Raw genomic sequence first — 19,398 nt, forward strand, 5'->3', positions numbered from 1 at the left:
CTTGGCCCCGAGTCCTCAGGTTTCACAGCAATGGGCCTTGGAGGGTCTCTTTTCTTCCCTATGCTGGATCCTCGCTGGGATCTTTGTCTGTGAGGTCAATCAAGCCGTCAGGTCTGGGCTGTGTGGGGTGTCCCTCCTTCCCCAGAGTGGGGCTCTCTCTCAGCCTCACTGGCTTTTGCCACATGGCACTGTGGATGCAGTCTTACCAACTCTACAGATTTTTCAAGAGAAGCTGGAAATCTGGACATTTATATAGAATCCACCCATTTCGGAAAGTGGACAGCTAATTCAACATATTTTTCAGAACACTGTGTAGGCTGACACTCAGAGGACCAAGTGAAACCTGTTTGCTCACTGCTCCTTGCCAGCCTCTAGTCTGGACCATCCAGCATGCCAGGCAGGAGGCTGTCCGCTACCTGAAAGACAGGAGAGGAACGGTGGCAAGGGTTTTGGCGAGGCTACCTTTTCCAGAAGAAATGCTCCTCTTCCCTTGGCCAGGACTTAAAGGTCCTTCTGGGCCTCTCCTCCGATGCTTGCATTCCCTCTGCTGCAGAATGGCGGCCATTGGCCACACATGCCCAGAGGCCAGGTTTATCCTGCTCTTGTGCAGGTGGGCCTCAAGAAAAGACCTCACCTGAGCCTCTTGGGTGATGCTTGTCCACCCAGTGACATTCTGTTCAAGAAACACAGAGCCCCAGAACCTCTGAGACTATAAACAGAGGTTGCATGCTTAGCGTCTCAGCCCTCGGTCCCACTGCCTGGCCAGACATGGGATCTGCGGCGTGCTCTGCAGGGGGATCGCAGGATGGACCCGAGGGGCCAGGGAGGAGCAAGCCCAGGCTGGCTGGGCTCCAGCTGAGGAAGCAGAAGGGCTCCGGGAGAAGGTGGTTCGCTTCTGGGAAGCCTCTCCCTGGACCCGATCCCCGGGGAGGGCACTGGCCACTCGCCATTCACTGAGGAGCAAGGAAGAAGCCAAAGGCTGTGATTTCGCAGCCATGACTTTCATGCTTGAGGGAAACATGACGAATTCCTTGAGGCGGGCAAAGAATGGAAATGGAAGCCCCTTGGAATTCCTGAGCCGTGGACTCCCTGGGCTAGCTGCTCTCCAAGGAGCGTGTCACACAGCCCAGACCCCACCCCCAGAGCACCTGACTCAGTTGTGGACTGGGCGCAGAATCTGGCTTTCATAAGCTTCCAGGCAGTTCTGATGAAAAGCCAGGTTGGCGTGTCTCCTTATCTGACAGGCGGGCAAACTGAGACCCAAGGAGAGCTCTGAGCCTGGTAAAGACTCCGTGGCTGGGGGTGGCAGAACCTGGGACTCAGTCCTGGTGTCAAGCCTCCCATCCAGGAGTTCCCATTGTGGCTCAGTGGTAATGAACCTGACTATGATCCATGAGGATGCGGGTTCAATCCCTGGCCTCGCTCAGTGGGTTAAGAGTCCAGTGTTGCCGTGAGCTGTGGTGCAGGTCGCAGACGTGGCTTGGATCCTGTGTTTCTGTGCCTATGGCATAGGCCAGAAGCTGTAGCTCCGATTCGACCCCTAGTCTGGAAACCTCCATATGCCATGGGTGTGGCTCTAAAAAGCAAAAAAAAAAAAAAAAAGACTCCCATCCCAGTGCCATCCACTCTGTCTTTTGGGAGGTTCAACAATGGATGAGAAGCTTGCCCTCTGCATCCTTGGCAGGAAGAGCTAAGATCTCGGGTCCGCCTCCACCCCCTCCTCCCACAGCATGAGTGGAAATGACACGGAAGCAAGTTGGCACCCCACGCGCAGAAGGGCCGCCTCATAGTCACACCAGCTGCCCATTGCTGGAAGGTTGGAAGGTTCAGCTGCAGTGCTAGGAGGGCTTAGGGGTTCCTGTGTAGGATAGCGAGCCCCCGGAGGTCCCTCCACTCTGTAGCTCCCAGGTCCTGTGACCAGGTTTGGCCTTGGGAGGCCTGCCGAGAACCCTCCTGGACAGAAGAGCCAGGGCAGAAATCACGCCAGAAGAATGTGGTCCTGCCTGCTTTCCACCGCGCAGCCAGAGGGCGAGGGTGGGTCAGCCCAGGATCCCACAGGAGGGTGGCCTGTGCTTTCCAAAGCTGGCCCACGCAGGGGTGGGACCAGCCACATCCTCTCAGGGTGGGGTGAGACTTTGGAAATCTGGCTGTGGGATGCAAAGCAGGTGGGCTGGCAGGGGCAGTGTGAACTGGAGCCGGAGTACCTTCCAGGGCCTGGGCTAGGCAGCATGCAGCCAGAGCCCCCTTTGCCAGCAAGGCAGTGCTGAGCCCCTGATGGCATGTGACAACTCCAGAGAGTAGTGAGGGCAGCCGCCTAGATTCTGGTGCAGTTGAATCTTGTCCTTAAAGCATTATGTCTGGAGTCTGCTTGAATACCTTTTCCAACAGAGAGCTCACTACTTCACAAGGCAGCCTGTTTTACCCTGGCTCAAACCTAAGGATGGCTAGACCGCCTCACCCCTTGGCCCCAGCACTCCTGGAATGATCAGTTTCTTCTGAAGAGTGAAATTATAAATCTTTTTTAAAAGCAAGACACATGAGGCCAGAGAAGAGAAGCAAATTTGAGTGGCACCAGAGAATACTCTAAGACAGAAACTGTGAAGTTTGCCTGCAGCCTCCCTCATCCTCCACTCACTGACATCTTACTCAAATACCACCTCTTCCTAAAAGGCCTCCTGGATTTCTCTTTTCAAGCCGCATCTCCCCTGGCTTGGACCTCTCCTGCCTCCCTCTCCTTTGCACCACCTCGGGTGTGGGATGCCTGGCAGACCACAAGCTGCATGTCCATGTTCAAAGGGCCCAAACCGAGTGTAGTGGTTACACGGCCCTGCTGACTTTGGAGCTCCGCGCTCATGAGAGCATCCTGGGTCAAGTCCAAAGGGTCAAGTCCAAAGGCCCAAACCGCGAGGAGTTTGTGGGGAGTTTTCTGGGAGCTTAAGTAGCAGCAGAAATGGCTGTCATCTCTCAGGAGAAAAATAGGGAAATGAGTTGTTAGGGTGGAAGGACTCTGGTTGATTTCGCTCCCTATTGATAAAATCCGGGTCACTTGTGTTTTTCGGTGCAACGAGCACGAGAGCAGGCACAGCCGCCCTCCTCCGCCAGCGTCCTGTTCGCCTCTCACGCCATTGTCTCCGCTCTCCTCCCTGCTAGTCCTGCGCACCCTCATGGGACACAAAGCCAACATCTGCAGCCTGGATTTCCACCCCTACGGCGAGTTCGTGGCCTCGGGTTCCCAGGACACGAACATCAAGGTAAGACACGACTCCATGCCCTGGCTGCCCTGCCGGGCCGGCAGCGGGATGGGGACCGTGTGTCCTGCCCGAGGGGGTGGGCTTTGGCTCTGCAGCGGCGGCATCCGTGCCCTCCTGGGGTGAGGGATGTGGAAGCGTGTGCCAGACGTCTCTGCTCGGGATGCCCTGCTTCAGTGAGCGGTTTTCAGAGCCCTGTCACTTGGGGGAATAATGACCTGGAGGTGCCCTGAGCTGCCTTCGGACCCAGGCCCCAGCACGGAGCTTGGCTAGGCATCGCCAGCTCAGCCTTGGCGGGACCCGTTCTGACCCCGCCCCCTCTGCCCCTCCCCCCGCAGCTCTGGGACATCAGAAGGAAAGGCTGTGTCTTCCGCTACCGGGTAAGCACCCTCTGTCAGGCACTCCCCAAGCACCTTGCAGGCGTGGAGCCTGGGCTGGAGGGGCCTGCGGTCCAGCGTGGGTGAGGACGTGCATCTGGAGCAGAGCAGGAGGGCAGAGCTGAGTTTCCCCATCTCTGCTCCACCGTTTGCAGGCTGGGAGCAGGTGTCCTTAAGTGAAGGGGGTTCCGGTTTGTGAGTTTGGAGGCATTGAGTTTAATGATTTTTGGAGGTTTTTAGACTCTTTCACATTTAGAGGAGGCATTCAACTCTCCCAAAAAGACCCATTGCTTCCCAAACTCTTAAGACCACACAGTCTTTTTTTTATAGCTGGTTTACAGTGTTCTGTCAGTATCTGCTGTACAGCCAAGTGACCCAGTTATACGCTCTTTTTCTCACATTATCCTCCATGGTGTTCCATCACAAGTGATGAGATATATTTCCCTGTGCTGTACAGCAGAATCTCATTGCTTATCCACTCCCAAGCTATAGTTGGCATCTACTAACCCTAAACTGCCAGTCCATCCCACTCCCTCCCCTTGGCAACCACAAGTCTGTTGTCCATGTCCACGAGTTTCTTTTCTGTGGAGAGGTTCATTTGTACCATGTATTCGATTCCAGATAGAAGTGATATCATAGGGTATTTGTCTTTCTCTTTCTGACTTATTTCACTCAGTATGAGAGTCTCTAATCCCATCCGTGTTGCTGCAATAGCATTTATTTTGTTCTGTTTTATGGCTGAGTAATAGTCCATTATATATACATACCGCATCTTCTTAATTTATTTGTCAGTGGACATTTAGGTTGTTTCCATGTCTTGGGCTGTTGTGAGTAGTGCTGCAGTGAACATAGGGTGCATGTATCTTTTTTGTTTGTTTTTGCTTTTTAGGGCCCCATATGCGGCATAGGGAAGTTCCCAGGCTAGGGGTTGAATCAGAGCCGCAGCATCCAGGCTACAGCACAGCCACAGCAACGCAGGATCCAAGCTGCATCTGTGACCTACACCAATGCTGGATCCTTAATCCACTGAGTGAGGCCAGGGAGCAAACCCACATCCTCGTGGATGCTAGTCGGATTCGTTGCCACTGAGGCACAACGAGAACTCCAGCATGTATCTTTTTGAATGAAAGTTTTGTCTGGATAGATGCCCAGGAGTGGGATTGCTGGATCATGTGGTAGTTCTATATTGAGTTTCCTGAGGAACCTCCATGCTATTTTGCACAGTGGTTGTACCAACTTACATTCCCCCAACAGTATAGGAGGGCTCCCTCTTCTCCACACCCTCTCCAGCATTTGTTCTGTATGGATTTACTAATGATGGCCATTCTGACCAGTGTGAAGTGGTACCTCATCGTTTTGATTGACATTCCTCTAGTAACTAGTGATGTTGAACATGTTTTCATGTGCCTGAGGGCCATCTGTATGTCTTTTTTTGGAGAAATGTTTATTCGGCTCTTCTGCCCATTTTTCAATTGGGTTGTTTCTTTTTTTGCTGTTGAGTTGTGTATTTTGGAGATGAAGCCCTTGTCCATTGCATTGTTGAAACTATTTTTTCCCATTCCGTAGGTTGTCTGGTTTTTTTTTGTTTGTTTGGTTGGTTTTTTTAGGTTTCTTTTGCTGTGCAAAAGCTTGTAAGTTTGATTAGGTCCCATTGGTTTATTTTTTATTTTATTTCTGTTGCCTGGGGAGACTGACCTAAGAAAACATTTGCATGGCTGACGTCAGAGAATGTTGTGCCTGTGTTTCTGTCCTAGGAGTTTTCTGGTATCTTGTCTTATGTTTAAGTCTAAGCTGTTTTGAGTGTATTTTTGTGCATGGTATGAGGGTGTGTTCTGGTTTCACTGCTGTACATGCAGCTGTCCCCTTTTCCCAGCACCACTGGCTGGATCCTTAACCCTCTGAGCAGGGCCAGGGATCGAACCCACCTCCTCATAGATGATAGTCAGGTTTGTTACCACTGAGACACAGTGACAACTCCATTTCATATTCTTGCTTCTTTTGTCGACGTTAATTGGCTGTGGTTGTCTGGGTTTATTTCTGGGCCCTCTGTTCTGTTCCGTTGGTCTGGATGTCTGTGGTTGTACCAGCACCCCGCTGTCTTGATATCCTGGAGTGTCTGCAGGACTGGGAGTCTGTGACCACATGCGGAGTAGTGTCCTGTGACATCCGCCGCGGTGGCTGTCCGTCCCCTCCTTGCCTGCTCCCCGGAAGCACTGTTTTGGGGGGCGAGGGGGTGGGGATGGGGAGGGAAGCCCCTAGGGTGCACCTGCTCTGTCCTCTCCACAGGGGCACAGCCAGGCTGTGCGGTGTCTCCGGTTCAGCCCCGATGGGAAGTGGTTGGCATCAGCCGCAGATGACCACACAGTGAAGGTAGCTCCCGGCCTGACCTGGGCCCAGGGCTGGGGGCTGGGGGCTGGGGGCCTGCCAATCACCCCAGGGTTCGGTCCTCTTCCCCCGCCCATCAGCTCACACATCCCAAGCCTGTCCAGACCTGGGGTTAGTTTGGGGATTGAGTGCTTGGGAGCGGGCAGCCGAGGGCCGGGGCTGGTCCTTACGTCCATGCCGCCCTGCCCCAGCTCTGGGACCTGACTGCTGGCAAGATGATGTCTGAGTTCCCTGGCCACACGGGGCCTGTCAACGTGGTGGAGTTCCACCCCAATGAGTACCTCCTGGCTTCTGGCAGCTCAGACAGGTGAGGGGAGGAGCGGGGCCCGTCGCCCGAGACTGTCGTCCTTCACCTCTCTGTCCTGCACGTATACCTGTCCTCAGGATGTCTCCGGCCCAGGGTGTCATGTGCCTGATGATCCTATGTAGACTGAATTGACCGCCAGTCAGAATAGGACTTGGGTCGCCTCCCTCCCCCACTCTGATTTCCCGGACCCAGTGTCCTGGGCCTTCACGGCCCGTTTGGATCCAAGGCCGGTGTTCACTTCCCATGTGCCAAATCCCTCCCACGGCCTGCACAGGGCCAGCCCCTGGCCCCTGGCATTGTTCCTAGTGGCCCTGACCTGGGCGGTCAGTCCTGAGAGAAGCGGGCTTCCCTGCACAGCCTGGCCTCCTTTGCAGGACCATCCGCTTCTGGGATCTGGAGAAATTCCAGGTGGTGAGCTGCATCGAAGGGGAGCCGGGGCCTGTCAGGTACGCGGGCAGCTGGGGGTGGGCCCAGGCCCCACTCCTGGGCAGTGGGATGTGGCGGTGGGTGGGCCCTTCCCATCTCTGCTTCTGCTCCCTCGGGGCCTGGGCTCCCTGCTGCTCCCCCAGGTTTCTTTTGACCCACGGCCCCCTCTCACCTGGGCTAGGAGTGTCCTCTTCAACCCCGATGGCTGCTGCCTGTACAGCGGCTGCCAGGACTCCCTGCGTGTCTACGGCTGGGAGCCCGAGCGCTGCTTTGACGTGGTCCTCGTCAACTGGGGCAAGGTGGCCGACCTGGCCATCTGCAACGACCAGCTGGTGAGAGAACTGCCACCCACCTGCCTGCCTCCACCTCTGGCCCCCAACTCCCACTCAGCCCTGTGGGGATCCCGCCACCGTCCCCCAGCCGCTGCCGCCAAGGGTCCCGCCCCAGCTCTGCCGCTTCCTGCAGATAGGTGTGGCCTTCTCCCAGAGCAACGTCTCCTCTTACGTGGTGGACCTGACGCGGGTCACCAGGACAGGCACGGTGGCCCAGGACCCCGTGCAGGACAGCCGGCCCCTGGCGCAGCAGCCGCCCCACCCCAGTGCCCCGCTTCGGCGCATCTATGAGCGGCCCAGCACAGCCTGCAGCAAGCCTCAGAGGTGGGGTGCTCGGGGCCTTGGAGGGCGCTGGGGGCACAGGAGTGGGCCCCCAGCCCTGGCCTCACCCAGGCCGCCACCTCCTCTGGGCTTCCCTGCTCCCCAGGGTGAAGCAGAACTCGGAGAGCGAGCGCCGCAGCCCCAGCAGCGAGGACGACCGGGATGAGCGCGAGTCTCGGGCCGAGATCCAGAACACCGAGGATTACAACGAGATCTTCCAGCCCAAGAACAGCATCAGTGAGGCCCGGGCCCTTCCGCCCCTGCCCTCCGAGCCCCAGCATCCCCATCTGTCCCTGGAAGCAGACGGCCCTTTCCAGGGGTGGCGTCCCTGTCCTCTGCTCCCTTAGCGTTAATTCCTAACCCACACCTGGGTCTGGGCTCTGTTCCCAGGTCCTCTAGGCCCCAGCAGCAGCCCAGCAGCCACTCAGTACCCTGCTCTCCCTGAGCAAAGGCAGGCCCACTGGGCCAAGTAGGTGGGGAGGGGCGAACTTGAGGGTTCGGGTCCCGGGCTATCCCATAGGGTCTCAGACAGCAGCCCCGGGCTGGCCACTGTGAGTCCCCAGCCACCTTTGCCTCTGCAGGTCGGACACCACCCCGAAGAAGTGAGCCCTTCCCAGCACCCCCAGAGGACGGTGAGTGGAGGGCAGAGCCTGGCCTCCCAGGGTCCCCAGCTGAGAGCCCTCAGGCCTCCGTCTCAGCGCAGCCTTTCCAGCCTCTCTCCCCCTGGATCTTTCTCCTCCCTTCGCCCAGAAGCACCCACTGTGTGCCGGGCTTGCACTAGGCTCCGGTGCTTGAGCAGGCAGGCAGGTGCTCCGTTAGGAGCCCAGTGAGGAGCAGGCGGTAGACGGCCACGTGGGGGGAAGAGTGGGTGTGGGGAGGAGCTGCAAGGCCTGTGAGGCTCCAGGGAGGCAGCACACCAGGCAGGCCTGAGGGCCAGATGAGGGGACAGAAGGGAAGGGCCTCCAGTGGGAGGGAGCCCCAAGGAGGGCCTGGGCCTGGGGGCCGGCAGCAGGCGGCCAGGCCCTGGGTGGGGGTCTGGGTTTGGCTGCTGGAGCATTTGAGCAGGGAGCAAACCTGATCTGCTTTGAACTTGGAGAAGGTGGGGTGGGCGCCCTGATCCTCAGCCCCTCGGCCCCTCCCCGGCTTTCTCCTCAAGGGGCCATCCTCGTTCCCGCAGGCTGGGGGCCCGAGGGGCCGCTCCCTCCCCGCTCTCCACACACTCCTCTCCGGAGGAGGTGATGGATCGCCGCCCCCTGGAGCTCCCTGGGCCCCGTCCACACACAGGGCCTGGTGCCTGTTTTTTGCCAAACTGGAGGTTGAGTGGGTGGAAGGGAGAGGACAGGCCCAGCCCCTCCCCCGGGCCTCCCGCAGTCACAGGTGCCACCCAGAGTCCCACCCCGAGCGCTGGCCTCTTCCCGCCGGTGTCTTCTCCTGGCCCGACCTGACCCAGTGATCTTTTCCTTCTGCCTCTAGACATGGCCACAGCCAAGGAGGCAGCAAAGCCCAGCCCAGCCACAGATGTGCAGTTCCCGGTGCCAAATGTATGTCCCAGCGGCACTGGCGTGGTGTGGGTTTCAGAGGGGGGCTGGAGTCCTGAGCCAGGGTTGAGGCGGCCGTGCCGGGGCGGGGGCAGAGGGGGAGGCCTCAGGCTGGCCGCCTGCTGAGCTCCCGACCTCTCCAGCTCGAGGTCCTGCCCGGGCCCCCCACTGTCGTCACTTCCACCCCCGCACCCAAGGCCGAGCCTGCCATCATCCCTGCCACCCGGAATGAGCCCATCGGGCTGAAGGCCTCCGACTTCCTGCCCGTGAGTGGGGGCCCAGACACTGAGGGCAGCTGGAGGCCTGAGGGGCGAGGGCAGAACTTGGCTGCCAGCATCCGTGCACCCATCCCTCAGGCCGTGAAGATCCCCCAGCAGGTGGAGCTGCTTGACGAGGATGCCATGTCCCAGATCCGCAAAGGCCACGACACCATGTGTGTTGTGCTCACCAGCCGCCACAAGAACCTGGATACTGTGTGGGCCGCGTGGACCACAGGCGACATCAAGGCAAGTGCCACCTCTGCTGGGTTTTGGCTGCGCTGAGAAGAGGGCTGCCTGTGGGGTGGGGGGGCAGTGAGGGCCAGATGGCCCCTCTCACCACGCTGTGCAGTCTTGCTAACACCCCCCCATACACCCCATCACCATGCCACCCCCAGGCCACTGTCCCCAGTCCCCTCTGATGGGTGCTCTGTTTGCACAGACATCGGTGGACTCTGCCGTGGCCATCAACGACCTGTCGGTGGTAGTCGACCTCCTCAACATTGTCAACCAGAAGGCGTAAGTGGCCGTGGTGGGGTGCGGAGGGGTGTGGGTGGCGTGGGCAGGACCGGCGCTGAGGGCCCATGTCCCCGGCCCTCTCCCCAGCTCCCTGTGGAAGCTGGACCTGTGCACCACCATCCTGCCGCAGATCGAGAAGCTTCTGAAGAGCAAGTATGAGAGGTACACGTGGGGAAGCAGCACCTGCCTCACAGCAGGGAAGAGGGGGGACCACGGCAGAGACCCCCAGGGCCAGCAATGTGGCTGGGCAGCTTTGCTTTCCCCTCCTGGTTGGAGAGGCCAGAATGACATCAAGCCCCTGCTCCTGTGTGTACCTTGCCCGCTGTTATCTTTTTGTGACTCCATCCATCTCTCTGAAGCTACGTCCAGACGGGCTGCACCTCCCTGAAGCTGATCCTGAAGCGGTTTCTGCCCCTGATCACTGACATGCTGGCGGCCCCGCCCTCCGTGGGTGTGGACATCAGCCGGGAGGAGAGGTGAGGGGCCAGGCAGTGGGGGTGAGGCTGCAGTGCCCTGCCGCGAGGCCCCCTAGGCCTGGGGGCTCAGCCTGCTTGGTGACGGCCCTGCTGAAACCGCTTATAGAGAAGGTTATTGGGCCTGGGACGGTGGCTCGGGCAGGGTAGCCAGAGCCTGGCTTCCTCTGAGGCCTGGCTCTGCTTTAAGCCCTGGCCCAGCCTCAGTGGGTCCTGCGTGCTGAGCCTTGGCCTTGCTATGGGAGGAGGAGAGGGAGGGATTAGTACAGGAAAGGCCCTGGCCTTGGGTGGGATCCAGTGCCGGTGCTGCACGTCAAGTGCTGCCCTTCTGCCCACAGGCTGCACAAGTGCCGGCTCTGCTACAAGCAGCTCAAGAGCATCAGCGGCTTTGTTAAAAGCAAGTCGAGCTTGAGCGGCCGCCATGGCAGTGCCTTCCGGGAGCTGCACCTGCTCATGGCCAGCTTGGACTGAGGAGCCCAGAGGGTAGGGGCACGGGCAGCCCTCAGGCCTGGCCTCGGCCCCTGCTCCTGTTCCCTGTGTGCCCACCGGCCCATGAGCCTCTGCTCGGCCCCCGCTGCTGCCCTGCGGCCATCCTGGAGGCGGCGCTGGCCCACTGGCCACCTCCACAGCCCTGACCTCTGAGACAGCTTCTCTCCAGGAGCAGGTGTCCAGCTTTGCCCAACTTCTGCTTCATGGGGCAGCAAACTGAGCCCTGAGGCTGCTGCTGTAATTTATGAAGGTGAATCTTATTAAATTTGTAACTTGCCCTGCTTTCCTCATTGGGAATCCTCTGGTTACAGTTGCCAGGCTGTCCTGAGACCAACCCTTCAGGCCGTGTGCCAGGCAGTGTGGCCAGCAGGGGGCAGCAGCGTGATGGGCCGGTGGGAAGGGACAGAGATTTCCTCTGGGGTGAAGCAGCAGGGAACAGCAACTCCCTCTTCAAGGCTTAGAGAAACAGGTGAGGAATGGGCTCACCAGCCCAGCTCCTCTGTCTCAGCCACCCCTCCCTGCTGTCCTGTGCAGCCTCCAAGGCCAGCCAGCAGCTGTCCACTGCAGGGCGCCGGGCCCCTGGCCTTGCAGGCGTGGCCACCACTAGGTGGGCCTGGAACCCTCCACTCTCCTGCCTCCTTGTAGGAGGGCTGTGAACAGCCTTCACTCCCCACAGGAACCCCGGTGCTGGCTACCCAGAACAGCTCCCCTGGCCCAGGGGGTCATCCCTGCTCCTGCGACTGCAAGTTCAGCCCAGTCGGCGGGAGGACCCACTGAGCCCTGGTGCGTTCCCGCAAGGCTGGAACCAGGTGCAGGCCAGCACAGCCCCCGTGGTGGGAAGGGGGGTGGTGCTGCACTGATGGGTGGGGTGCCATAGGCAGTGGGGGGGGTGGCATTCACCTGTGGCCAGTTCACCTAAGGCGGCAAGACTGGGGCAGAGGGCAGGCCGTGGAATGGGGTCCGTCCTGGCTGGGGCTGTGGAGGCTCTTCAAACGCTTGAGTTTCCCATCTGCTCCATAAAAGGGAGGTGACAGCACTGCTGACCTGGGTCACGATAAGGGCAACCAGGCTAGGGAGGCCGCTGGCTTCTCCCACTCGTGCAGGTGGAGGACACGGGAGCCGGGCTTCTGGGCAGCTCAGGAGGGCTGTGGGTGCGCAGCCTGCACGGGCCAATGCCCTGCTCTGCGATCCCACCAGGGGCTCACGAAACCAACTCTCTCAAACAACACTTGTGTAAAAACGTTATTTTAATAAGTAAAAATGGCTAAGCTTCCAAAAGTTTTTAAATAGAGTGGCAGGAGGCCAGTAAGCAAGGAGACGGCCTGGTGCCAGGCTGATGAGGGGAAGCAGCAACATCCCTGCCCACGGGCCTCCTGCCAACCGTAAATACAGCCCGGCCCATGGCAAGGGCCGGGCCACTCTGTGCACCCCAACACTCTGCACACGCCCAGGGAGACCTCAACTCCCTGGGAGCGGAGACGAGTGGGACGGGGCCGCCCACCAGCCGCCCAGTTCCCACCATTCCCTGCCTTCTGGGGGCTCCCCAGCCCACCCACCAGGGAGGGCCCTGCAGGCTGGGGAGGGGGCTGGGCCAGCCCACCCTCCCACACCTGCCCAGCCGCCCCACGAGGGCCCACTCAGCGGGCCTGGGCTTCCCCTTCCAGCCCATGCCCTTTGCGCCCAGAGCCACAGGGGAAAGACACCGTTTCCTTCTAAACATGTTTCTCATTGCTGAAGGGAGTTGGGGCAAAAGAGGAACCTCCACTCTGGCCTCTGCCTCCCGGGCTCTCAGCACTGCAGCAGGAGCAGGCCAGCCGGGCGTCAGCCCAGTCCCTGGTCCGGCAGGGTGGACGTGTCCATCACACAGGCAGCGGCCTGCACTTCCCTGCAGGAGGAGAGGGGCGCGTTAGTCCCGGATCGGCAGCCTCTGTCCCAGAGCGGGAGGAAGCCGGGCAGAAGCACGCAGACAGCAGGCAGCTGACGACAGACCCCGCCCGGAGCAGCCAGCTTCCCGGCCCAGCCCTGCACCCGAGGCGGCCAGGCAGGCGGGTGGGCAGGCAGCCCTGGGCTGCGGCCCCACACTCACCTGGAGACTCTGCAGCCCCAGCCGTCAGGCTGAAATCAAAGCAACAGGCGTCTCACTGGTAGGCTTGCTGAGGGCCAAGACCCCCCCCAGGACCCTGCTGCCCTCCTCTCTTTGGCCCCAAACACTGGCCAGGCCCTTCTGTGAGTGGGCTAGGTGGCGGGGGTGGGGGGGGGCAGGGCCCTGGATTCTGGTGCTGGGGCCAGGCCCGCTCATCTGAGACAGGAGAGCCCTGGCCTTCCCCACCCCCCCCCCCCCTGCCCCTGGAGTCGAGGCCTGCCTTGGAGGGTATGTCCTGCATGAGCCCAGCCGCAGAAAAGTGGAGAACGGTCCTGGGCCTCAGGTCAGCAGCCCGGGGCTGGGCTCCTTTCACACTACTCCTTCTCCAAGGGGCCCTCAGTTTCCCATCTGTAAAGTGGACCGAGCACTGTCGGCCCTGAGTACTTCCCAGGGCCAGGGAAGGTTGTGAAACAGGTTCTGGAGAAAGTTTATAAACTCAAAAAAAGAGCGGGAGAAAAGGCCCATTCAGATCGGGGCAGCCCAATGGCCGTGAGCAGCCCGCCTACCCCTACAGACTCACCCGAGGGCTGCAGCTTTCTCCTGATGGAGCCTGGGCGGCTAGTGGTCCCAGAGCCGGGGGCCGAATGGGCTCGTGCTGAGGGCTGTGGCGTCTGGCAAGCCGGCTCCCACTGGGGAGAGAAGGGCAGGTGGGTGGGGCCTGCTGCCCTGGGTCACCCCCTCCCCCACGTTTCCCCTCCCCAGCCACCTGAAGCTGCTTCCTCATCTGCAGGATGGGCTTGATGATGATACAGTAACCATGAGGACAGGAGGGTAAGAATTATGAGATAATAGACATAAAGTAGACTAGTTACTATTGAGCACCTGGATGCCCGCCTGCACCCCGCCCACCTCCAACCAGCTGATGCCCCTACAGGTACCTCTGAGGCCAGGAAGAAACACCTGGCCTAAAGAGGCTGCTGACTTTGGGCTCAAGTTCAGGCCACTCCCTTGGGCATCTTCGCCTCCTCTTAACTCCAGGCTGGCCTCCTCTTAACTCCAGGCTGACCTCCCCTCCCTGCCCTCCCTCCTGCCCACGAGCGAGCAGGAAGTCTGACCCGCTGGCGGCCAGAAGCAGGCCTGCGATGGTCCCCGTACCTCTAGATGCTCCTGGCTGGACCAAGACCCGAGCTCTGCCCTGCGGGACCCGGGGCCCAGCTCCACGGAGCGCACCCTCTCAGCAAACTTGAGGGAGTAGAGCGTCTCACTGGTGTTCTTCTCCACAGGGGACACCTAGGGGACACAAGAGCTCACTCCCCACCCTGCCAGCCGGCTGCCCTCACAGAACTGGAAGGGGTACCAAAGGGAGCTCACAAGCAAGGGGCTCTAGAAGGTTCCCCAGAGAAAACTGAGAGGGAGGGGAGCCGGAAGGGCAACCGAGGGTGGTGTGTACAAGCACGGGGGGAGGGGCACATGTCACAGACTAGGGAGCTGCTGCTGACAAGGGGCCCTTCCCTCCGCCCGTGGCAGTTACAGGCCACAGGGGAAGGGGGTGGGGCCCTGCTCTTGGAGCCAGTGGAACCCCTAACACGCAGGTGGCCACCTGAGGCCCTCACCTGCACCACCATGAGGGTCTTGCTGTCCCCGCTGAGCGAGTCCTGCAGCAGGTAGGTGAGCTTGGAGTTGCGAAAGGGCACGTGGCCCTGGCGGGAGCGCAGAGCAGCAATGACGTCCCCCAGGGCCGACAGCGACTTGTTGATGTGCTGCGCCTCCCGCAGGCGGCTGCCCTCCGCCCCCGACTTGCCCACGCGCTCTGAGCCGGCCAGGTCCACCAGGTTCAGCTTCCCTGCGGGGAGGGCACCGGGCAGGTTACAGCCGCCCCAGGACGAGAGGCGGGGGTGCTCGGGCCGGGCGGCCGCGGCCCTCACTCACCGGTGGTCCGGAGGCCGGTGCTGCAGTCCACGCCACGCACCGTCACGATGAGCAGGGCGTGCGAGCGCGAGCTGTGCTCGTTCAGGTTGGTGAACTCCGTGGTGCGGTTAGTGTGGCCGAACTCAAACACCTGGGCCGAGGGCGAAGCGGGCAAGAGGCCCAGGGGTGGTCGTCAGGTACCCAGGCGAGGGGGCGTCACCCTCAGCCTGCATCCCGCCCCCAGCCTGTCCTGGGGACAGCGGCGCGGAAACTCACCTTGTTGATGTCCTCCACGCTCTGCACCTGGAACTCCGTCAGCCCTGGCACGTACAGCTGCCCGCTGCCGTTGGGGCACAGCCGGATCTCCAATTTCTCCTGGGGCTCCTGCCCCAGCAGGTCCCTGAGGGCACGAAGGATGGTCACTCCCTCTTTCCAGTCTGCCTTCTGCCGGCACTGCCCCCACCCCCAGCCTGGAATGTTCTCCAACCATCACACTATGCAAAGCTTTCCTAGACGTTCCTTGGGCTAAGGCCCCCCCCTCCCCCGGGCACTCAGTCCACTGAAAGGCAGAGAGATGACAGGATGTTCCCCCAAAGTCTTTTGGTGGTGCTACTCCTGCCCCCACAATGCACTGAGCCCCTGGGGGGGGGCAGGTCTCCCCAAGGTTCCACTCACACTTTTTTTTTTTTTTTTAGGGCATATGGAGGTTCCCAGGCGAGGGGTCTGATCGAATTGGAGCTGCATCTGCTGGGCTACGCCACAGCCACAGCCAGGCAGGATCCCAGCCGTGTCTGCAACCTACACCACAGCTCATGGCAACTCTGGATCCTTGACCCACTGAGCCAGGCCAGGGACTGAACCTGAAACCTCATGGTTCCTAGTCAGATTTGTTTCTGCTGCACCACGAGAGGAATTCCCCCACTCGCACTTGACACCCACCACCTGGTACAGCCCACAGGTAGGGTGCGGACAATCGGAGGGGAAAAGGAGTGCCTGGGTCTGAGAGTGCCAGGGGGCCTCAGAGCCCTCCTCCCTCCTGCCTGCGAGGTGCTCAGAACCTGGTCCCTGGGGCAGAGTCACGACAGGCAGCTCCAGACTCTCTTCTTCAGGGAGCCCCCACCTCGCAGCCCACATACCTCCTCGCAGCCCTGAGGACCAAAAGCTGCCCGGGAGGGCCTGCGCTCCTGCTAAGGGCCCCGCCCGAGGGCCCCTCACCTGAGGACCTCGTTGTAGATCTCGGCCGCGCTGACGGTGATGGTGTACTCCCAGTCGGACGCCTTCTCCTGCACCTCGGCGAAGAGCAGCTGCAGGGCCCGCTGGTTGATGCCTGGGTTCTCAGGGGTCCCCTGGGGGTGGAATCAAGGCCCCAGTGAGCCAGGCCTCTTCCCCACCACGAGGGCTGCCCCATACAGATGCTCACGTGGTGGGCGGGGCCCCCACCTGCTCTGGCTACCCCTCACAGGCCAGCCTCCCTGACCGAGGCTCCCATCTGCATGCAGATCTGCCCCCCAAAACGGCCTCCACCAGCTACAAGCAACTTTATCTCCTTGGGTCTCAGTTTCCACACCTTTGAAATGGCCCCACCTGCCAGGATTGGACCTGAGACTTAAAGCAGAGCCCTGGGGGAAGCTCCTGGCCTGGGCCTGCACACAGGGGCTGCTGATGTGTACCTGGCCCTGGTGTCACCCGGGAGGAGGCATTGGCAATGTATGATGTTCCTGCCACTGCCTTGGGGGTGGGGGAGGGGCTCAAGGTCAGGGAGGCCATGAGCTAGACTCTGTGGGTGGTGCAGCGGAGGCACAGGCAGAGTGGGCAAGTGACCTGAGGCCGGATGGCCTGGCTGGCCTTTCAGAAAAGAAATCTGGAGTCCTTCCCTGAACCTCCCACCCTCCCCAGCCCCCACTTCCACTTCTGCCACTGGGGCCTCCTTGCCAGGCCTCAGTATCTCCAAGTACCCTCCAGCCTGCTGTTCCCTAGGCCTGGAGTGCTCTTCTCCGCACTCCTGGGACTGGCTTAGGAGGCTTCTCCTCCCCCTGAAGGTCTGATCCCTCCCTCACTGTTGGTTCCTCATACCTGGATCAATTTTTCTCCCTGGCACCTGACAGCACACCCCTTGCTTTGCTATGTGCACTGCTGGCTCCCACTGGCAGGATGGCTCTGTGGGGGGCAGGCACTCTGTGGTCACCACTGTGCCCCGGCTCCAGGCACGGTGCCTGATGCACATCTGCCTCAGCAGGGAGGGCTGGGAGGATGGATGCTCCTGGTGGTTACCTCAGCTCTAAGCACCCAAGGAGTTCCCACTGCGGCTCAGCTCAAACAAATCCAGCTGGTATTCCCGAGGATGCAGGTTTGATCCCTGGCCTTGCTCAGTGGGTCAAGGATCCAGCATTGCTGGGAGCTGTGGTGTAGGTCACAGACATGGCTCAGATCTGGCATGGCTGTGGCTGTGGCCAGCAGCAACAGCTCCAATTCGACCCCTAGCCTGGGAACCTCCATATGCCACAGGTGTGGCCATAAAAAGAAAAAAAACAACAAAAAACAAAAAACCCCCAAAAACCCAAAAACTCTAAGCACCCAAGACAGAGCGGGAACCTAGGAGCTGCACCCCACCCCCAATCTGGCTTGGCCTGCCCCTCGCTAACCAGTCTCATCAATCCCAGAATTGAGGGAAAAGAAGGTCTGGATTGGAGGAGAAGGGACCACCATGTCAGTCCCCCCCAGAGGATGTTAAAGCCTGGGCCAGCAGGGCCCTCTTACTGTCTTTGTTGGGACACCGGCCCACCTCCCCTACCGGGAGAATCCCACAGCAGCACTACCCCCCAAGAGCCAGGGAAATGCTAACAAACCAAAGATACCGCTGGGGCCTGCTTTCCACTTCTATCTATAGTCAGAGCCTTCCTCCTCTCAACACCCCCATTCCCAGCCACACCCCACGGAGGGGGGCGTGGCGCAGGTGCGGAGCTGAGGCCCTGGGAGCAGCAGGTAAGACCTGGGTGCCCAGGACAGCTTCACTGGCTGGTCTCCCCCAACTGCCAGGATCTCCTGGGGGACAGAGATGCACCCTCCCTCATGCTGACACGCCAGAGCCCCCACATGGAGCGCCATACAGCAGCAGCCCAATAAATGTGTTTGAGTGAAATCAAGCCAGTCCTGAGAGACGCCCGCAGCGATCTGCCCTGGACTCTGAGCCCAGGCCAAGACCCCTCTGAGGCCAGAGGCTATTGCCAGCACACCTCCCCCGCCCCGATACCCACTGGGACCATGTTGGGCTTGTGCCCCACGGCTAACAGGGTAACGTGGGGCCCTGCTCCAAGGTGGCCGTGAAGACCAAGCGAGGCACAACACGGTGGCAGTGGGGGGGGGGTCTTCACTCTGAACCCCTGCCCCATGCAGTGGGCACCCACCTCCATCGTGTACGTCTTGCCAGCCCCTGTCTGGCCATAGGCGAAGATGCAGACGTTGAAGCCGTCGATGCAGGAGGTGATCAGGGCCTGCACCTCCTGGAACACCTGGGGGGGGGACATGCGATGGAGGGCGTGGGGCTGCCAGGACCAAGGGCCCCTACCAGCAACTTCCTCATGACCCCGCCCCCTGTGCTTCAGCAACCCCACAGCACATGCTATTGTGGGCAACCAGCTCACTCTGGAGGAATCCATGACTACTCGGTCACTGACGCCGGCATCAGTGGGCGGTCTCACTGCTGAGTGACTGAAGGGACTGCCCACCAGATTCGGACGCAGGGGCCGCCCCGCCCGGGAACTCAGGAGCCCTCCCCAGCTTCTCTCCTCCCAAGATGGGTCAGAAAATGATGGCAGAGCCAGCATATGCCCGGCACCGCCACGGGCCTGCCTGCCAGCCCACAACAAAAGACAGGGGCAAAGATAAACCCTGGAAGGGGATGGCAAGGCATGGGCAGGACTGGCCTCCCCAGGCTGGCCCTGGCAGAGATGAGAACACATGGCTCACACAGGCTGAGCGCTCCTCACTGAGGCCTGAGGGGCAGCGTGGGACTCCCTAGGGAGACCCTTGGCACTGACACAGGAGGTGCTCCTGACTGGAGCGGGCCTGCCTCTCGGCAAGTCCGAGTCTCGTGGATGGGCGGAGCCAGGTTGAGTGGGACGGACCATGGGAGGGGCCCCCAAAGTGGGTGTGGCTGAATATGGGTGGGGACCACGTGGGTGGGAGGGGCCATAAGAGTGGGTGTGGCTATGAAAGCAGAGGGTTCACTGGGTGGAATGGGCCCAGGAGTGGGTGTGGCTATGCAGGTGGGCGGGGCCATATGAGTGTCATAGGTTATGTATGGCTCTCTCCTTAAGCAGAGGCTTCTGAAGCCTTCACTTTTATCTTCCCACTCTCTTCTCTCCTCCAGAGGAGAGGAGAAGGGCACTGTGGGGTCCCCGGCTTCTCCTTTCTGTCTCCCCTCTCTTACGCTTCTTTTTGCCCAGCCCCCACCACCTCTCCCTCTGCAGGTGGGGTGACTATCTCCCCCTCCCTCCAATGCTCTGTCTCTCCCCGCCGCACGGCCACACTCACGTCCTGCTGTGAGGCCCGCGGGGAGAAGACCTTGTCCAGCTCGAAGGAGACAGGTTTTCCTTTGTGCAGCAAATGAATGATGGAGTCATCGTCGGGATCAAAGGTCACGGCATTGGTCGCCTCGGGTCCTTCCCCATCCTCTTTGGTGACTGGCCGGACACGGGCAATCACCCGGATGTTCCCTGGATTGGGTGGGGGAAGA

At 60.4% G+C, this 19,398-nt stretch overlaps 2 protein-coding genes across 17 annotated transcripts in view; one reads left to right on the plus strand and one right to left on the minus strand.

Annotated features, from left to right (window-relative positions):
* The window catches only part of KATNB1 (katanin regulatory subunit B1), a 28,685-nt gene extending 17,731 nt beyond the window's left edge, over positions 1-10,954 (plus strand). For 6 of the 7 annotated variants that reach the window (XM_021093935.1, XM_021093934.1, XM_021093936.1 and 3 more), the window contains exons 5-20: positions 3,151-3,251; positions 3,587-3,628; positions 5,912-5,995; positions 6,202-6,317; positions 6,692-6,763; positions 6,925-7,075; positions 7,209-7,399; positions 7,503-7,633; positions 7,978-8,028; positions 8,870-8,937; positions 9,078-9,200; positions 9,291-9,440; positions 9,634-9,710; positions 9,798-9,872; positions 10,070-10,186; positions 10,522-10,949. In XM_021093935.1, coding sequence (XP_020949594.1) covers positions 3,151-3,251; positions 3,587-3,628; positions 5,912-5,995; positions 6,202-6,317; positions 6,692-6,763; positions 6,925-7,075; positions 7,209-7,399; positions 7,503-7,633; positions 7,978-8,028; positions 8,870-8,937; positions 9,078-9,200; positions 9,291-9,440; positions 9,634-9,710; positions 9,798-9,872; positions 10,070-10,186; positions 10,522-10,654 — 1,682 coding nt within the window. In that variant the 3' untranslated portion in view covers positions 10,655-10,949. Of the gene's footprint in view, positions 1-3,150; positions 3,252-3,586; positions 3,629-5,911; positions 5,996-6,201; positions 6,318-6,691; positions 6,764-6,924; positions 7,076-7,208; positions 7,400-7,502; positions 7,634-7,977; positions 8,029-8,869; positions 8,938-9,077; positions 9,441-9,633; positions 9,711-9,797; positions 9,873-10,069; positions 10,187-10,521 lie in introns of all 7 variants that reach the window. The other variant, XM_021093933.1, reaches the window with a different exon arrangement.
* The window catches only part of KIFC3 (kinesin family member C3), a 36,118-nt gene continuing 28,621 nt past the window's right edge, over positions 11,902-19,398 (minus strand). For 7 of the 10 annotated variants that reach the window (XM_021093927.1, XM_021093931.1, XM_021093925.1 and 4 more), the window contains 9 exons: positions 19,197-19,378; positions 18,068-18,172; positions 15,879-16,009; positions 14,940-15,063; positions 14,685-14,814; positions 14,369-14,598; positions 13,911-14,045; positions 13,336-13,444; positions 11,902-12,557 (listed from right to left, as the gene is read on the minus strand). In XM_021093927.1, coding sequence (XP_020949586.1) covers positions 12,532-12,557; positions 13,336-13,444; positions 13,911-14,045; positions 14,369-14,598; positions 14,685-14,814; positions 14,940-15,063; positions 15,879-16,009; positions 18,068-18,172; positions 19,197-19,378 — 1,172 coding nt within the window. In that variant the 3' untranslated portion in view covers positions 11,902-12,531. Of the gene's footprint in view, positions 12,558-12,758; positions 12,788-13,335; positions 13,445-13,910; positions 14,046-14,368; positions 14,599-14,684; positions 14,815-14,939; positions 15,064-15,878; positions 16,010-18,067; positions 18,173-19,196; positions 19,379-19,398 lie in introns of all 10 variants that reach the window. The other 3 variants (XM_021093928.1, XM_021093926.1, XM_021093924.1) reach the window with 1 other exon arrangement.

This window comes from Sus scrofa, chromosome 6, assembly GCF_000003025.6.
Source record: "Sus scrofa isolate TJ Tabasco breed Duroc chromosome 6, Sscrofa11.1, whole genome shotgun sequence".
Taxonomy (NCBI): Eukaryota; Metazoa; Chordata; class Mammalia; order Artiodactyla; family Suidae; genus Sus; species Sus scrofa.